Genomic DNA, 19,561 nt, shown 5'->3' with positions numbered 1-19,561 from the left:
CTCAAAAATTAAAAATATCCCATAGTGCCCCTGTGAATTCACTGTGTTACGTCAGGGTTCCTTGGTGCAGTTCTAGAACTGTGAGACTGTTAAGAATTTTAAAACCCCTTAGAAAACTAAAGTTTTAACATACGCAGTGCTGAATTGCTTGATAATATGGAACTATGCTAGAATTTCTGAAGAGGTTGGAATAATCTACTTCAAGGAATAAGTAAGACTTAGCTTTGAAAAAACTGTTTAGTTGTGTGGCAGAAAGAATGCATGACAGAAATAATGATGGCTGTTTCTACATGCATGTTTTTCAGTAAATTATTTGAAATAATTATACCTAGAGTCTCCCATGTCCCTCCTTCCATTGTCTCATGAACTTAGTGTTTTCACTTCCACCATCCATGCCTCCAACAACTTTTTTCCATAAGTAGTGACATCCATATTGCTAGACTAATGATTTCTCAGTTCTCGTTTACTTGACCCATCTGCAGCAGTTGTCTCATTTGAAACTTTATTTTCTTTGAGGCAGGTTTTTTGTTTTTTGTTTTTCTGCATGGCTTCCTGCACGTGACACTTGACTGTTCTCCTACCTTTCTCCCCTTCTCAGAATCTCTCCTGGTTCTTCTTCATCTTCCCTACGTGGGTGTGCCCAGCAGCTCAGTTCTTGGACCTCTTTTGTGTTTGCTTTTTAAGTGATCTCATCCAGTATCATGCCTTTAAAAACCAGCTATATTCTGATGCTTCTCTAAGATTTCAATTTAACTTTCTCCAATCTGGGTGTCTGAAATTTTATTGCCCTCTCTTCCTCCATGACCAAATGTTTAATTTTCCTCCATGGTAACTCAATTCTTCATGTTACTAAGACCTAAAATCCTGGTGATGCTTCGATCCCTTTCTTTCTCTCAAGTACTATATCCAGCTTGTCAACAAACATGCTCAGTCCTGCTATCAACATAGATTTACTCCCTCTGCTGCCACCATCCTGTTCAAACTTATTTTGTGTGTCTCCTGGATTATTTCAGGGACTACTTAACTGGCCTCATTGTTTCTGCATTTGCCTCTTACTGGTTTATTTTCAACCCGGCACCCCATAGTTAATCCATTAAAAGGCAAGCCAGATAAAACCTTCCAGGAATTTCTCATTTTAATCATAGTGAAGCCTACGAGGCTCACGTATTAATTATGTGTCACCACAAAACTCAGTAGCTTAAAAGAACAGTAATTTTTGCTCATGTGTCTTTAGGTTAGCTATCAAGGCTTGCCATGGCTGGAAGGGCCTTACTTTTTATTTTGACCAGTTGTATATGAGCAAAAGCAATGGTCTTAGGTTTGATCTTAGGCTTTAAATGATCTCATGTGTTTCCATTTGCCCTTTAGTGCTTCTGCTACCTTTGAGAGAAGAACACTGCTTGGCTAGCCTGGTAGTCTCAAGAAAAAGGTCCTTCTACAAATGCCACTGAGCTACTTAGCTGAGACCATCCTAGATAAACAGATTTCCAACCAACCCCCATTTGCATGACTTAGTTCAGTTGAGATTAGCAGAGTCGTATAGCTGTGTGTAACTGACCAAAGCAAGTCAAAAGCTCAAGGTCAAGGGGTGAGAAAGTACATACCACCTATAATGAGGCCATAGCAAGGATATGGATCAGGATTACTAAAAAATTCGGTCCAATAACACAGTCTATCCAAGCCCACCATTGGACCTTCGACCTTGGACTTCTCTCCCTCTTACCTATTCTCCTCTAGCCATTTGACTTATCCCTGTTCTGGAACATACCAGGTTCCATTCCTGTCTTAGGTACTTTGCATTTATTTTCCCCTCTTCTTGGAATGCCTTTTCCCCAGAAATTTATATGTCTGCTTACTCATTTTAGCTCATATCTTTACTTAGAAGTCACCTTGGTGAGGCCTACTTTGGCCTTACCATAAATAAACCATAAATAAATTTAAATAAATAAATTGACCATAAATAAATTTATGATCCCTTTCTCAAAACTTTGTATCTTCTTACCATTTCTTTTTTTCTTCCATGGGGGCATGTAATTCATGTTGTATTTTTCTCTGTTTATCATGTTAATTATCTTTCAGCCTCTTCAGAATGTGAGCTTCATGAGGGCAGAGCACTTTGGAAGTTTTGCTCACTATTACACTCCCATTGCCTAGTCTAGTAGCTGTATAGTAAAACTTGTTGAATAGGCAAATGAATGAATGAACTGGAAAAGAGGACTTAAATACAGTCAGCAGAATCTGGTTTTAGGTTTAGCTATGTGACTAATTTGCTGTTTGAGCTTTCATATTTTCCTTCTCTATGTCTTGATTTTTGCTTCTGCCAAATTAACATTAAGATTTCTTATAACTCTAACATTCTGTGTATGTATATTTAACACAGAACTGATAAATAAAGTGTGAGAATAGAATAGGTGCCACTTTTTTATAAATGCCAGCCTTTTTCATTTGGGGATTTAAAAAATATCTTAATGCTCAATTTAAAAAGAAGATTTAGTTCCTAACTTGGCACACAAATGAACAGAATCTACAGTATATGGTAGAGATGACTAAAGCTTTTCCTGAATGTTCCAGCAATTGAAATAACTCAATAAATTCATAAGTTCTTCTATCTTTGAATTGCTGTTTCATTTTCATAGTTTTGAAGATTCATGATACCCTTTAAAAAATGTCTACTCATTTATTCTTTTATCCAGTTAATCATCAAATTTATTCAGACTTAGGGTTTTGCCAGGCAAGTAGAAAAAGCCAGAGAGGGCAAGATTGTTAAAAGGTGTGTACAGGATTATATTTTGATGAATCATGGAACCCAACCTGGTTAAGGAGGAAAGTAAGTGTTACTGGATGGTGCCGTGTAGTTCCAGGTTCTTGGTGTCCTGAACAAAGAACTGGACGAGACGCACGCAGATAGCGAAGCAAAGCAGCAGAAGTGTATTAAGTGAAGTATTACACTCTTGGAGTGGGGGAGCGGACTGAGCTCTGTGAGATGAAATCTACCTTAGTTTGGTACTTTGGGTCCTTTTATGTGTTTTTTTTTGTTTTCTTCTCTTCCCAAGGATGCCTAATCTCTAGCCCGTGTCTGCCTTTTGATTGATAGATGTTGCTTAGTTAATTTGGCCCTTGTGTGCTTGTGTGTCATCTCCATCCCATAATTCTAAGTACATGCGTGATATGCAGTCCATAGGCATGAACCTTAAGTAGCTAATTACCATATTGGGTCATTTTAAGCATACTTCTTTTTAATGAGCATGCCCATCTCTGAGGAGCTGCCCCTGACAGGTTTGGTCCAAACCTAGCTGGCCATGGGGGCTCCTTACCCACTTTTTTTTTTTTTTTTTTTTTTTTTTTGAGACCTAGTCTCGCTCTGTCGCCCAGGCTGGAGTGCAGTGGTGTGATCTCGGCTCACTGCAAGCGCCTTACTCACTTTTTTTTATCTCACTTTTGTTTTGGCTGCTGAACCTCTGCTTCTTATCTCGCTTCTTGCTCAGTCACCCCTTCACCTTGTTTCTGCTCTCATGCTTTTACTCATTCTGTTCTTTATCCAACTTTTAATTCCTTTTGCTATTTGCCTGCATCATTTCCCCTATTTTCCTGCCTCATAGGGATATGAGGATAACCTATCATTCTTACCCTTAAAATAATATTAATAACAACAATAACAAATCAAAACTATTACCAGTGGAGGGTGTCCAGGTTCTTTGCACTTTGAACAAAGAATTGGACAAAACACAAAAGCAAAGCAAGGAAAGGATGACGCAACAAAAGCAGAGATTTATTGAAAATGAAAGTACACTCCACAGGGTGGGAACAGCCCACGCAAGTGGCTCAAGGGCCTGAATGCAGAATTTTCTGGGGCTTAAATACCCTCTAGAGGTTTCCCATTGGTTACTTGGTGTACATGTAAATGTATGTAATGACAAATACATACATACATTTCTTTCTACTTTATCTATTTACATACTTTGTCTATTTTGTCTATGTAAATGAAGAAGTGGCCTGCAATCAGTCTAATTGGTTGTGGAAAGTGACCAATCAGAAGCTGAAGTGAAGTTACAAAGTTGCACCCTATGCAAACATCTGATTGGTCATGGAAAGTGACCAATCAGAGGCTGAAGGGAGTTACAAAGTTATCCTCCTATGCAAATTTAGACTTGGCCCACAACCATCCTGATTGGTCTTGGGAGGGGACCAATCAGAGGTATTTTCAATTTTTCATCTGCCACACAGGAAAGGGGGGTGGTTGCAAAGGGAGTAGCTCTGGTCCTGTTGTTACTTGGGTGTGGAAAGTTGGGATTTTCCTTTTGATTTAGTTCTAGGAAGTCTGTGAATGGACCTTAGGTTTCCTGCCTCCAGACCCTATTCTTCTGCCTTAAAAACACAATGACACCTATGTTCCTTATATTACTGATTGAATCTCATTTCACGTTGTTCAGTTACTATAGATCTTTCTACTTGGTGACCTCAAATCCAGTTAGTTTTCTAGTTCTGTTGGTGTTTCTTGAATTTGTTCTTTCTACTTTGTCTATTTATTTACTTATTATTATATTTTGTTTGTGTTCTCTTGTATTTATGTATTTTATAGCTTTGGGGTACATGAGATAATTTAACAATATAATTTGTAAAGATCAAGTCAGTGTACTTGGAATATCCATAACCTTAAATATTTGTCTTTTCTGTATGTTAGAAACATTTGAATTATTATCTCCTAGCTACTTTAAAATGTACTATATATTATTGTAACTATAGTCACCCTACTGATCTATGGAACACTGGATCTTTTTTCCTTGATCAAATTGTGTGTTTACTGCCACCTTAGTGCAGACCCTTACTATCACTTTTCTAGCTCATTGCAATGCCACCTGATGGGCTATCAAGCCTCTATATTTATTCATATTCAGTAAAATATGCAGTAAAAGGGGAATTCGGATGCAAAGTCTCAACTATTGAGTGCTTCTATAATACTTAGTAGATTATAGGTACTCTCCTAAACAATATGTATATGTTAACTAATTTATTTAATCTTCACAGCATTTCTGTGTGGGAGACACCATTATTCTTTCTTTTATTAATGAGAAAACTTTGGCCCAGAGCAAAATGACCAGATAGGGCTACACAGCTAATTATCGCGGCAGGCAAGGATTGAATCCAGGCAGTCTAGTTGCAGAGTCTGTACTCTCCTCCATTACAATGGAGGTCCTCCTGAGGAGTTCAGTCCTCAGGTGTGTCCTCACTGTGCTGTCTACTCCTGTGGCCGTACACATATTGTTCCTCTGCTTGTGGTACCCTTACTCCTTCTCCTCTGAGTGCTAACTTGTACTCAACTTTTTTTTTGGATTATATCACAAGAATCTTTAATGTTTACTTTAACATTGACTCCTGGTGGGGTTGAAAATGTGTTTAGTAAAGTGTGCCAAGTGCCCACATTGAGGCCAGTTCCGTTCAAATCAGTTCACTCTGCGAGGATGTTTTCTGTGCCCAGCAAGGTCATGAAGAGAGGGGCCTTGACTTTTCTCTTGGTTAGGCCAGCTTTGCTGATGAGTTCTTCCTGACTTTCCAGGAGCAGCCTACCCCAATACACATCATCAGTCCCATACGAAAGAATAAGATGGAAACTTTCTCAATATATTTCATCAGTTTAGCACGTCTCTGGGACAAAAATCCAAGAAAGGTAGCACGAAAGCGAAAGCGCCAACCAAACTTACTTATAAACAAACATGCGTATGTCCTAAACACTACACAGTAGTACCCAAATGACAACATTGCATTAAAAGTTATAAAAGCACTGTACTGTAAAGTTACACGTGAATACTGCACTGTAAATCCTGAATACTCTAGTGACCCACCCCCACCCTTCCACAGGCCTGGTGAGGGCCAGAAACCATTCACCGGCCTCCAGACCTTGCTAGTCCTCAGAGACACTGTTACAGGAGCAGTAAGCAGTGGGATTAGCCTCCCGCAGAGCTCTGGCCTCCTCCATAGCTTCCCAGTATCCGGAAGGCCTGCCTGGCCAGGAACTCCATGATTTGCATGTTCGTAATTTCGCGGCTGGCCCGAGAACACCAGCTGCTCCACGTAGGGGCCGGGCCGGTACTTCAGGTAATTCTGCTAGACGAACTCCTCGGTGATGAGCTTCCGCACGTTCCCGAAGGTGGAAGGTGGAGTGCTTCTTCCAGGGCCGCAGCCCCAGGACGCGCAGCACGTTCTAGATGGCGCTGTCTCTGGCGCCGCGGCCCTTCAAGTAGAATGAGGCTCAGGATCATGAGCAGGAGGCCTGTCAGGACCCTGCTGTTGCTCAGAGCCACCCTGTCCAGCTCCTCGGGCTCCAGCGCTTTCACCAACGCAGACTTCATGGTGTGGAGGTTGGACAGCCTCGGGTGCAGCCTGGTCAGCCTCCGCGGTGCATCCCGAACACCTGGGCGAGGATGAGGCTGGTGAGCCTGAATATGCCCCTCCATCACTAATTGTAGCTGCCGACGACATCCTTCACCATGTCTGGAAACCAGATGATCATCTTCTTCTGGTCCTTGACCCGCATGTACCACACGAGCTCGTCGTGCGCCTTCTGCAGCAGCTGTGCCGGGCCAGACTGGGCAGTGCTAGGGGCCTGGTGGGCGCCGCCCTTCTCCGCGGCCTGCTGCTGAGCCTTCGGGTCGCTCGGGACCTGGGGCAGTGGTCGGGTCTCGAGGAGGGCTCTGCGGCTCTGCCAGGGTCGCGGACGGAGGAACGCCTACCGGAACCCTAGGGTTGCTATGCACCTCGGAGCTGGAGGCCTGGGCTGCAAAGTTGGGGTCGCTCAGATCCTTACTTTGTTCCAACGGGTCTGTGCCCTCTGACAAGAGCCTCTGCGTCCAGGAGCACTTTGAGTCTGCCCTCCCTCCGCCGACTCCTGGAGAGGAAGTCTTGTACTCTCACCTTTTAAGAATCAGTGCAAATATCTCCTCTTCTAGGATGCCTTTCATAAACTCTTCTCTATGTCTTCTAGGAATTAAGTTATTCTCTTCTATGTTTGTTCATTGAATTTCTGTTGTGGCATTTATGGCTTTGTATTCTTATTTTACTTTACCTGTGTTCTCTCCTACACACCTCCCACATGATCAGAAACCAGCACTGTGTCTGCTTGTTTAAAGAATAGTAAAATAAAAACATGGAGCTCTTAGCTCCCTCCGAAATTTCAGTTCCGTTTTAGATAATACTTCTGGAAAAAGAGATAGGAATATTTACTTTCTTATGGAAAATATTTTTTAATAAATTTATTTAATAAAAATATTCTGACAGTGTTGTAAATTTGCATTTGGTATATGAGCTTTTAGAACTGCTTATAAATATGTGAATTTTAAAGTAATGCATGATCGTATTTAATTGTTGGACTTTTTATTTTCCTGTATAGGGCTGTAATCAGTGATCCAGAACAAAATTTAGCCATTGAGCAAAAAGAAAGTGATCATATCCTTCCAGATTCAAAGATGACACCTCTTCGATTTAGAAAAAGAACACTGCATGAAACAAAGTAAGAAGATTTTAATTACATAAAATGAGGATGCACTATGTTCTAAAAGTATTTTTAAAATGTACTTCTGTATCTAGCTGGAGCTTTTGTGTTTGTTTCACTTTTTTCTATATAAAGAAAAGTGGAATTTTTTGAGTTCAGCTCCCAGTTCTGCTACTTCATGATATTAGGGGCAATACCTTATTTTACTCTCTTTGCCCTCCAGATTTTTTATGTGTAATTTAGGGGAAAAAAAGCCACAACCTTTGGAGATAATGGATGTGAAAATGTATCATATAGTTACCGAGAAATTTTACGTGTGCTATATATACTGGCTAAATCTCATTGGCATATTAAAACTTGGTGTTGACTATAAGATTTGTTTTGCATTTTACGTTGTAGCTTTTTCAACCTTAGAATTGGTATGATCTTTTACAATCCTCTGATGCTGTCCACTTAAATTCTTCAACAGTTTCACTGACATCTAACCTCGGCTTTAGTAGACGTAAAAAAATCTACCAGTACCCACAGTAGCTTTTTTATATTTTCAAACTACTGTAATTCTTAGTACTTATCTTTTTTTAATCGTTTTGTCCCATTCTTATTTTCTGAAAGCCGTTGCTTTCATCCATTTAAATATTTGGAAGCATTATGTGTTAGTTTCCTATTGCTGCTGTAACAATTACCATGAGCTTAGTATTCTAAAACACAGATTTATTGTTTAATTGTTCTGGAGTTCAGATGCCTAAAATCAAGGGATTGATAGGGCTACATTCCTTCTAGAGGTTTTAGTGGGGGTGAAGCTATTTTCTTGCCTTTTGCAGCTTCTAGAAGCTGCCTTCATTCCTTGGCTCATGGCCCCTTCCTCCATCTTCAAAGTCTTCAATAGCTGGTCTCATGCTGCATCACTCTGGCACTCTTTTTCTATAGATACATTTCTCTCTATGTTCCTCCAATAAGGACATGTGTGAGTGCGTTGAATCTACCCGGATAATCCCAATAATCTCTCCATTTTAATGTTCTTAATTTATCACATATGCCACGTCCCTTCTATCATATAATGTATTCCCATGTTCCAAGGATTAGGATGTAGACATGTTGGGCCAGAGGAGGTCGTCATTTATGTACCACACATCTAAACTGTCCTTTTTAAAAGTAAACTTTCATTGAAATAAAACGTACATTCACAGTGAATAAATTTTAGGTGCACAACATAGGAATTATCAAAAACAGAACAACACTCATGTACCAAATGCTCAGATCAAGAAACAGACAATTGCCAGTACCCCGAACCTCCCCTTATGCTGCCTCCCAGTTACTATTCATTTCCCCTGCTATACCAGGTTAACCTCTCTATCTTAATATCATAGATTAGAACTGCCTGGTTGTGAAATTTATGTAAATGAAATTACAAGAAATCTAGACTCTGTGTCCAGCTTGTTTTTTTCTCTCTAATGGCACTTATTTGTTAATTTAATTGTATATAAGATGTACAACATGATATTTTGATATACATAGTGAAATGTGTTTGTCTTCTTTTACCCAACATTAGGTTTGTGAGTTTTATCCATGGTGTTATTTGTAGTTGTCTTTTTTTAATCTCATTGTTGTATAGTATTTCATTATACCACATGCCACAACCTATCTATTCAGAGGTTGATAGATATTTGGCTCTTTGTGAATAGTGCTGCTATGAACTTCCTTGTTCATGCCTTTTGGTAAACATATGTACTCATTTCTGCTGAGTATATACTTAGAAGTAGAATTGTTGGACCACTTAGTATCCATATGTTCAGCTTTGAAAGATGCAGCCAAATAGCTTTCCCAACTGGTTGCTGAAATTTACACTCCCACCAGTAGCAGTATGAGTGTTCTTGTTGCACCATATCTTTGCCAGAGCTTGGTATTGTCTGCCTTTTTTTATTTGAGTTCTTCTTATGGATGTGTATTAGTGATTTTAATTTGCATTTCACTGGAGACTAATGTAGTTGAGTACTTTTCCATATGTATATAGGCCATTTTGATATCTTCATACAAAATTTCCATTCAAGCCTGTTGAGTTGTCTGTCTTCTTAATATTTATTTGTGGATCTTATTTACATATTTTAGAAATGAATTCTTTTTCAACTATATTTGTTGCACATATCTTTTCCTACTCTGTAGTTACCTTTTCATTCTCTTGATTATATCTGTCTCAAAAACTAAAATTAGAAGTAGGAGTTTTAACATAGGCCAGTTTTCCTCTTTCCCTGTATTGTTAATGTCCTTTGTATATTCCTTAAAAATAATCTCTGCCTACCACTAAATCATTTTCCTTCTGACTTGTAATGCCACATATGTCATATGTCAAGTTGTTATATGCATGGTTATGACATGACATATTTATATGCATGCCAAATGCATGGTTGGTTTCTAGGCTTTTTCTCCAGTATTATCTGTTCCCTGTGTCAATATTATCCTATCTTAATTAGTATTGCGTTGTATTAGAGTAAATACCTACAGCTTGTTTAAAGCTAATCTAGGTCCATGAAAAATCCTGTGGGGGTATCGATTAGAATTATTGAATTTTTAGCTTTCACTCCTCTTATGCCCCATTTATTTTTCCCAGAGGAGGAGAGAGTTCTGCTTCATAAATTTAGAGGCAGGAATTGGCGTGAGTAGTACAGCCCTTCCTCTCCCCTTTGTTTGGGAGGCAGCAGCACATTCTGCCCTGTGCATTGTTTTAGAGGGTCCCTCCCCAGTGGAAATGAGTGGCTTAGTCTGTTTAATTATAGTGGTAAGGAGTAGCTTGTGGTTGCTGCATACCTAAGCCGTGGTTTCTAGTAGCTTTATCAATACTAAATTCATACTTTAATCTTCAGTCTTTCTGATTCTTCTTTATGTATTGGTAAAGAACTTGGGTTCCTAAAAGGAATTGGGCATCTAAAACCCAACATGGCACTTTGCATTTTATAATGTAAATACATATTTACTTTTATCTTTTCAAGAAGACTATAGGGCCCTTGAAGCTATTACTTCCATTTGTCACTGTTAAAGTGAGTTCTGTTTACTATTGAAAAGCAATATAATGTAATGGTTAAGAGCAAAGTTTTTTCTAGCTCTGCCATTTACTAATCATATGGCCCTGGACAATTTACTCATCTGTCTCTGTTTCTGTAAAATTTATTTGAAAAATGGGAATAATAACACCTCAGAGTTATTATAAGTATTAAATAAACCAATACACATTAAAGTGATTTTAACAATGACTAGTATCTGGGAAATTCTCAATAAATGGTAGCTGTACTGTTGCTGTTATTGTCTCAGCATTTAGAATTGTTTCAGGCACATAGTGGGCATTCAATAAACACATTAATCCCAGCAGATTAAACTGAATTGAGATGGTTACACTCCCATGGCTCTACTCTGTGCTTACAAACTCTCATTTGGTTTGCAGGCTCACGTTTCCTGTTCCCTGCTTCCTTTTTGTAGATACCTAGATTTTATAGAGGTGTAGCTTTCAAGATCCCAGTGACCCACACACTTACTTACTAATTACATTACTGCCATTTCATTATACCTGCAGTTTTATGGAAGGAATATTATTAAATTATTTGTGAAGCAAAGGAGAAATATATCATTTAGTCTTCAGATCTCTTAATATAAAGGAGATTATTGGCAGTAGGGTGTTTTGGTTTTGCTTTATATTGTTAAATAGAATTTTAGGGCTGGCAGCCTTTATGAGATCATTCAGTACTGTCTGAAGGCCATAAAGATTAAATAACCTATTGATCTGTGACAAAGTTCGAACTTCATTCAGCACTCTTCCCCACTCTTTAGTTATTCTGGTAAGGAATGTTTTCAGCTACACATCACTGAAAACCGATTGATAGTGGCTTAAACAAGTCAGGATTTATTTTTCTTATATAGTTAGCTGCTTGGAGGTAGGCATTTACTGGTTTTGGTTCAGTAGCTTAGTGATGTTACCGCTCTAGGCTGGCTTTCCTATATCTTTTTGGTCGTTCTGATGTGGTGGCTTGATCTCATGGTGGCTATAGTGGCTCCTAGCATCACATCCCTGCCGCGTTCACAGGCAGGAACTCTTCTCATGCCACTCTCTTACCAGGACAAAAGAAAGTCTTTCCTGGAAGCTTACTGGCAGAACTAGGTCCCTTACTCATCCTTAATTGCAAGATGCTAAGAGCAAATTCTTTTTTTTTTTTTTTTTTTTGAGACGGAGTCTGGCTCTGTCGCCCAGGCTGGAGTGCAGTGGCGCGATCTCGGCTCACTGCAAGCTCCGCCTCCCGGGTTCACGCCATTCTCCTGCCTCAGCCTCCTGAGTAGCTGGGACTACGGGCGCCTACCACCACGCCCGGCTAATTTTTTGTAATTTTTAGTAGAGATGGGGTTTCACCGTGTTAGCCAGATGGTCTCTATCTCCTGACCTCGTGATCCACCCGCCTCGGCCTCCCTAAGTGCTGGGATTACAGGTGTGAGCCACCGTGCCCGGCCGCTAAGAGCAAATTCTATGGTGTGAGGGAAGCAAAGAAGAAGAGGATTAGAAATGGCATTCAGATAGCCCTGCAACAGTGCCAGTCGCAAATGTTGTATCTCTATTCAATATTTACTTTTATAGCACTTTGATGCTATAGATTCTAATATAAAAGTCATTCACGTATTATATACTATATCTCAGAGTTATTTCTTTTGTGTCTGCTACAATTAGCAATCTGAAAAAAAGAGGTTTTTTTACCTTTATTGTTATCCAATCTGTGTGGTTTCAAAATATTAACATAACTTTTTTTGTACATTTATAATTTCCATCAAGTTATAGGTATCTTGAAAAATTACTGACAAAATGTATTTCTTAACAGGATAAGAACTCATTCTACATTAACTGAAAATGTGCTTTCTCATAAATTACAGTTTGATGGTAGGATCGTATCACGGTAATTGTGATTTTATTAAAATTTTTAATCCTATGATTATAAAAATATATTCTCTTTTTGAATAGAAATGACAGTAATGAGATTAGATAGGTTTGTATCATATAAATAAAAATACGTGAATTTAGAACAAACATTTTAAAATAATAGCTATTAATCTGTTATAAAAATATAGGAAATATGAATCTGTAGGAAAAACATTCTAATTAAAAGTTATCTTTAAAGCGAATTTAAATATTTTTTAAAAAGTAACAGCAGTGAATTTTTAAAAGAGTTATATTACTACTAGAGTTTTGTAAACTGAAAACTAATGTTTTATAAGCTGCTTTATTTAATTTTATCTTAATGATTTAACAGATTATTGATAGGTGCAGTAAGTGACAAGGAAAATAATTTTTAAATCTATTATTTCAGTCTGATAGATTTCCAGTAATAAATAATTCTACTTGATGTTCTTTGTATATTACTGATAAAATGTGTATTTTAAATTATCTTATTTGTTTAGTGAATTTAAAGCTTTCTATGACAATAAAAGATAATAAATATGTATCTATGGGTGCCTTCTTGCAGTCTCAACACTTTTAAAGATAATTCACATTGTCTTAAAAGTCTATGTTGAATTAATAATGTACATCGTAAATATATCCACTTTTCATGTCAGTGTAAGATTATTTTTTTCTGCATTCAAATCTAACTTTTAGTGGACATTTCAGCAAGCTATGTTTTTGTGTTTTCCCTACAGTTTCCCATAACCTTCACTCATTGCCACATACATAAGAGAGTTAGATATCCTTCTTGAGATGAACATGTTTTTTAGTTAATTCATCTAAAAATTATTCTATTTGAAGATGTTTGATTTCATTCTATTTTTCCAGTAATGGACGTGATGCTTGCAGAGAGCTCATTGGGTTCTTTTTCACTCATGACCAATCCCTTACAATTTATGAATATCGACAATTTGGGAAAAATAGGTATGCCATTAAACATTGTTAGAACTCTGGAGATGTTCACTTCCGAGAGAAGCTAAATAACTTTCCATTTTTTTTTCATTTACTTTCTAGAACAAATGTGCTTCCTTTTATTCAAAAAAGCATTTATAATCATCAGTGTGGACGAAGAAAAGGAAAACAATACCGACTTGGTGATTTTTATGTTGTAAGTGGTGTGTGTGTGTGCACACATTTAATACCAGATGGTGGATTTTGTGGAGTCCCATGGAGGTGGAGGAGTAGGGCTTCTAGTCTTCAATTTATTTCCTGTCCTGCATCCTGAACAGGGTCATTTGTGTGGGCTAATGGTTGATGTTTTGCCAGGAGCTTCTGCTTCCCAGCCCCAAATCTCAAGTCTGAATCCAAGCATAGCATTTATTTTCTGTAACACCCCCCTTCCCATTCCACAACATGGGTTGTCTCCAGATGAAGTTGTATCTTCGTACTTTGAAAAGTTCTTCAAAGCTGTGTCATTGGGTGAGTGGCTATCTCAGTATTACCCAAAGTAGGTTTATCCTCTGAGGATGGACAGTTTCCTCCATGTGAAGGGGTATGGGCCTCTGGAGCTGTCATTTTTTTGTTGGATAGCCTATCTTCCTTGTGATTTTCCCACTTTGGGAAATTCCCGGCATGTGGTGTGTCACAAGGATTCCCTAGAATGGATGGAGCATAGATAATGTTACAGTTTGTGTAGTGCTCTTAAATTTTAAATCATATTTACACTTTATATCGTGAGTAAAATACAGCACTATCCACAGTGATCATTCAGGTAATATATGTTTCTATCCTAAGATCTGTAGATGGAACAGTAAGTTAGACTCATTCCCTGCTTTTGTGGAGCTGGCAGTCTAATAGGAGACACAGATAGATAAGAGGGCCAGATAGGAGGGGCAATGTGGGCCAGATAGGAGGGGTGATGGCCTAGTTTTGTGGAATCAAAGGAGGCTTCCTAGAGAAGATGCCATCTACCCTTGACTAGGAGTTAGCAAGGCTGGGATAAGGGAATAGGTTAGGGTGGGGAAAAGCTTCCAGGTGGAGAAGACAGCTTGTTCTAAGAACAAAAAGGAAGAGAGCACATGACTTATTTGGAGAACTGGAAGTAGTTCAGTCTGGTTGGAGGAGAGTTCAAGGTGGAGGTTGGCAAGAGATGAGTCAGAGCTTATTAAAAGCAGCCCATGTTAAAGAGTTATCTAACATGTATTGGGGAGTCACTGGAAGAGAAGATGTGGATGGAATGGGGGAAGGTGGCATGATCAGATTTGTGATTTTGAAAGATCTGTCTGGTTACAATGTGGGGAAGGAATTGAAGACTAGATATACAAGGGCAGGATAGGATTGAATTATATTAATCTAGGAGAGAGATTATGGCAACCTGAATAAACAAGTGACTCTGGCTATGAAGCTAATTAGAAGAATAAAAATTCTTTGATAGGTAGAGTCAGTACAATTTGGTGGCCAGTTAAGGGAGAAGTGTGGGTTGAGGAAAAATTTTACATCTTATACTTAAATACACTATACACTATACATGTGGAACTCAAGCCTGCCTCTTGAGATCTAGAGAAAATCAGCTCGACTCCCATTTCACAACCTGCAGAAGAATGTTTAATGCATATTCCAAGTTTAAAGTTTGAGCTGATATCTCCAAAAATTTAGTGTAGTTTATGATTTATTCTCACTATCCTCATTCCATATTTCTTTGAAGTGGATGTGGAACTCTGTTCTTTTTTATGATTTCCAAGAAAGAAAGGAAAGAAAGAAAGAAAGAAAGAAAGAAAGAAAGAAAGAAAGAAAGAAGAGAGAAAGAAAAAAAGAAAGAAAGAAAAAAGAAAGAAAGAGAGAAAGGAAAGAAATTCAGCCAGCTACATATAAACCACATATGTGATGCTCTGTGTGTGGAGCAGACATTTTGAAGGGGATATCAAAAGAGGTTCACATTGTAGCATTGTAAGCATTTTACAATTTATTAGATATCCCTACTCTTAAAAATACATCCCTTGAATATTTCCCATAGTAAAAGCACTCTTCTCCATTTTTCTAACTCTTCCACCCCTTGTTCCTCCCCCCAATCTTCTATTGTTTTATGCAGAAATATTCAACCCTATCCCTCTTTTTTTTTGGTGGTGGTGTTCTGTTTTGTTTTCTAGATGTGGCTGTGGAATTTGCCTTTTCATATCTATATGCCCCATTAAGTCTTTCTAAACACTCCTTAAAAGAAATTTCGGTGCCAGTTTTTAAGATAATACATGAATGTGCACATGTGCCCATAGATGCACCTGCATAAAAGTGAAACCACGCTGGGTGCGGTGGCTCACGCCTGTAATCCCAGCACTTTGGGAGGCCGAGGCGGGCAGATCACGAGGTCAGGAGATTGAGACCATCCTGGCTAACACAGTGAAACCCCGTCTCTACTAAAAATACAAAAAAATTAGTCGAGCATGGTGGCGGGCACCTGTAGTCCCAGCTACTCGGGAGACTGAGGCAGGAGAATGGCGTGAACCCAGGAGGCGGAGCTTGCAGTGAGCTGAGATTGCGCCTCTGCACTCCAACCTGGGTGACAGAGCGAGACTCTGTCTAAAAAAAAAAAAAAAGTGTACCCACATATGTATTTACTCATATGCACGCATATATGCACTGACACAGACTGTACCCTTAGGCACACATGTAAGTGTACACACATATGCTTCTATGCATAACACTGTTACAAGATCACATATTCTTAATTGCTTAACATAATAATTATTTACAGGAGACTCTGAATCTTGGCATCCTCAATCTTACCCTCCCTCAACTAAAAAGTCAATCTAAACTGCTGTGTTCTACTAAGTGTTCTGCCCAGATTATTATAATCTAAATCCAGGATAATATTTCGCTTTATCACTCATAGTTCTCCATCTTCCAATCTGAATTGCAGATTCTTTGGCTCTTCCTTTTTATATCTTCTTTTCTATCTCTGGTAGTTTTTTCTTTATATCTTTTAGGTTTTTGTTTTGTTTTTCATGCTATCAGAAGATCACTAATTTCTCCAAAGCCTTCCTAATTTCTGGGTGTTATTCTATTATGAAGATCTAAAAGATTAAAGACTGAAAGAGTCCAAATCTGAACATACCTTCTCTGTTCTTTTAGTGGGGTTAGTTTTTCTTCATAGTCCTGACCTTATATATGTATATTTTTATCTATTCATTATTTTCTCTGACATGATGGTATAACTACCCTTGAAGGTAAGGACTTACCTGTCATGACCACTACCATGTTCCTAGCAACCTGAAGAATGACAAGTACTTAGAAGACACTGAGTACATATGTATTTAATGAATGGATTTAAATGTGATAAGCTGCAACTTGTACAAGTGCCTAAACCACTCTTATTCCTGAAGCCATATTTTTAATATCTCTATTTTTGTATTGAAAACATGAAGACAAAGCGAACATCGTATGTGTCCAGATTTTTAGTCAGTGAAGACTGGATGAAAGACTAAATAAGTGCAAAAGGGCCATGTTGGATATACACTAATTTCCATCATACTGACAGTTATGGTGGTGCAGTATCTTGCTAGCTGGTTTCCCAAAAGGCTTTATTTGCCAAATGCTGGGGAGGTGAAATATTTGCCCACCAGGAAAAAACACAAAGCTTTAAATTTGAAGTATAGGTAAATATTGCCAAGTTTTGTAGTTAAATATGTTTAAATCTTTAACTAAAAAAATTGAGAAATCTTTTTTCAGTTTTCATCTTACCTTTGTTTGTTGTTGTTGTTGTTTTTCTTTTTCAATTGAGACATGGTCTCGCTGTTACACAGGCGGGTCTTCACCTCTCATAACTTGTCCACAGGCTATTGTTTGTCCTTTGGTCCCATTCAGCAACTAAAGGGAATCATTTACAAAACACTGTCTGGTCTTCCAGGCCCATTCATTTACAACCTCCCCCATTTCCCTCTCCCCAGTGAGGAGGTTATTTAAGTATCAGCCATCTGGCTCTTTGAGTTTTCTTTCTTTTTTTCTTTTTCTTTTTTTGGTATGACTCCTATGCTTATGCACGTTAATAAATTTGTTTTGCTATTCTCTTGTAAACTTGCCTTTTGTTACAGGGATGTAGGCAATGAGCATTATGATGGGGAGGAAAGGGCTCACCTCCTTCCTATCCCGACACATACATGTTTTTGGTGTAAACAATAACTAGTCCTCAAGTAAGAAGACTCCACGGTACCATTTGTCACACATAGTTTATCCTAGATTGACCTGGTAATTAGAGTGACTATCTGTATTAGCTAATTGGCTTTATCCGAGGTGGGGGAGGGGGAAAAAACAAACTTTTCATATCTTTGTGACAGGAGATGGTTCTGCACTTAGAGCAAGGTGCCTAAGAAAGTTAGGCTCCCACCCTCTCACAGAAACTGGGAGATAACAGTGCTCTCTCCCTTGATGTTTACACTCAAAGAGTGGCTCACGGGTCCTTGAGAAAGCCTTATCTAGGTCATAAAGCTGACAACAGGCTTATCTAATTTTCAGAAGTATTTGTATACATTTCAAAGAGAGGAGAAAGTACTTACATTACAATTACAAATTCTGTAAAGTAAATGTGCTGAGAAAATGGAGGGGAGGGACATCCTTCCTTTATATTCAACAGGCAGAATTAAGCCCCTATTTAAAATTTGTATTTGTTGGCCAGGTGTGGTGGCTCACACCTGTAATCCCAACGCTTTGGGAGGCCCAGGCAAGTGGATCGCGAGGTCAGGAGTTTGAAACCAGCCTGACCAACATGGTGAAACCCCGTCTCTACTAAAAATACAAAAAAAAAATAAAGATAAGAACCAGCCGGGCGTGGTGGTGGGCACCTGTAATCTCAGCTACTTCGGAGGCTGAGGCAGGAGAATTTCTGGGACCCCTGAGTCAGAGGCTGCAGTGAGCAGAGATCGTGCCACTGCACTGCGGCCTGGGCGACAGTGCGAGACTCCATCTCAAAAAAAAAAAAAAAAAATTATATTTGGTATTTGTCCTTACACTGGCTTTGTTTATTTGAGCAGCTCAGAAATTAAAATAATCATTTTATAAGTTTAGAATAAGATTTTTTGATAGGAATTTTGTGGCTGAAGTTTTGAAGTTCTAATTAGGTTGAAATTAGGTTTTATAATTAGGCAACATCTGTCATCAAAAGTTCAGCTGTGAAAGAGTATGAGAAATCTTCACAGTTCTTCAGTTTGTGGTATGTCGTTCTGTGGGCCATTAGCTCTATTCAGGGAGGTCATAATTTAAATTAAATTATTTGTTCTTTTTTCCTCTCATTCTCATTAAACAAACTGAGTTTATTATATTGCTGACTTTTTTGTTCACATGGATTGTTAAATAGAAGACTTCTGAGATTGACAGAGATATTGGTTTCTTTATCTATATAGTTTCTCCAAATACATATAAGCATTCTCCAAATATACTTCTTACCCTTATTAAAGTATATCGTGTCACATTAATCAAAATCCATTATTTAAAATTGATGTTAGTTATATTTTATTTCTTATATGCTTTCTAGCTTCATTCATCTGTTCATTTGTTTAGGGTGCAACCTTGACATTTTTTAGTTCTGATCATCTCAGCCTTCCAGAAAGCATCAAAGAAAACACATTACTTAAACTCCGAATCACAAATATTGATCAAATAGCTTTGGATTCTCTCAAGTAAGTTAAATATGCATTTGGCAATTTGAAAGTAGGTGAAAACACTATTTTTAAATTATCTTAAAATGACATTCTACTATAAGGTATTTATAACTTCATTAAGGTTTATATTTTGAAAAAACAAGCATAGCTACGTATGTCTTTTTTATGTATTATCTTGTACTCAAATACACTTCATGTGTGGGAAGAGTTATAATCAATGAGATATTTGAAAATATTCAATTTTATGTTAAAGATACCTTATTAATTTGCCTTTGCTATAACACTTTTATTTTACCAAGTATTACCAAAAGAAATAAATTAAAAAAAGGATATCAATACAATACTATAACAATTTTTTCACATTGTTATTATGATTTTTTTTAGTATCTAAAAAAGTCTGAGGGTCCCATATGCTTACAGTATTCATTGATTGATAAAGTGCATAGTGAACAATTAGTTCTATACATCAAACATTGCTTTTAAAATGAATTTTTTTAATAACAGGAATATATATTTTGA

At 38.0% G+C, this 19,561-nt stretch overlaps 1 protein-coding gene and 1 pseudogene across 30 annotated transcripts in view; one reads left to right on the top strand and one right to left on the bottom strand.

The window, feature by feature from the left end:
- Positions 1-19,561, top strand: part of CAPS2 (calcyphosine 2) — a 116,305-nt gene that overhangs the window by 79,985 nt on the left and 16,759 nt on the right. For 25 of the 30 annotated variants that reach the window (XM_063785913.1, XM_063785916.1, XM_054664507.2 and 22 more), the window contains 5 exons: positions 7,385-7,504; positions 12,337-12,411; positions 13,284-13,379; positions 13,470-13,563; positions 18,942-19,060. In XM_063785913.1, the coding sequence (XP_063641983.1) occupies positions 7,385-7,504; positions 12,337-12,411; positions 13,284-13,379; positions 13,470-13,563; positions 18,942-19,060 (504 nt within the window). The remainder of the gene's footprint in view (positions 1-7,384; positions 7,505-12,336; positions 12,412-13,283; positions 13,380-13,469; positions 13,564-18,941; positions 19,061-19,561) is intronic. The other 5 variants (XM_054664509.2, XM_016923876.4, XM_063785912.1 and 2 more) reach the window with 4 other exon arrangements.
- On the bottom strand, positions 5,900-7,089 carry LOC134807449 (necdin-like; annotated as a pseudogene).

The sequence above is a fragment of the Pan troglodytes genome, chromosome 10 (assembly GCF_028858775.2).
Source record: "Pan troglodytes isolate AG18354 chromosome 10, NHGRI_mPanTro3-v2.0_pri, whole genome shotgun sequence".
NCBI lineage: Eukaryota > Metazoa > Chordata > Mammalia > Primates > Hominidae > Pan > Pan troglodytes.
Note: the sequence above shows the minus strand (reverse complement) of the source record. Positions and strands in the feature narration are given on the sequence as shown.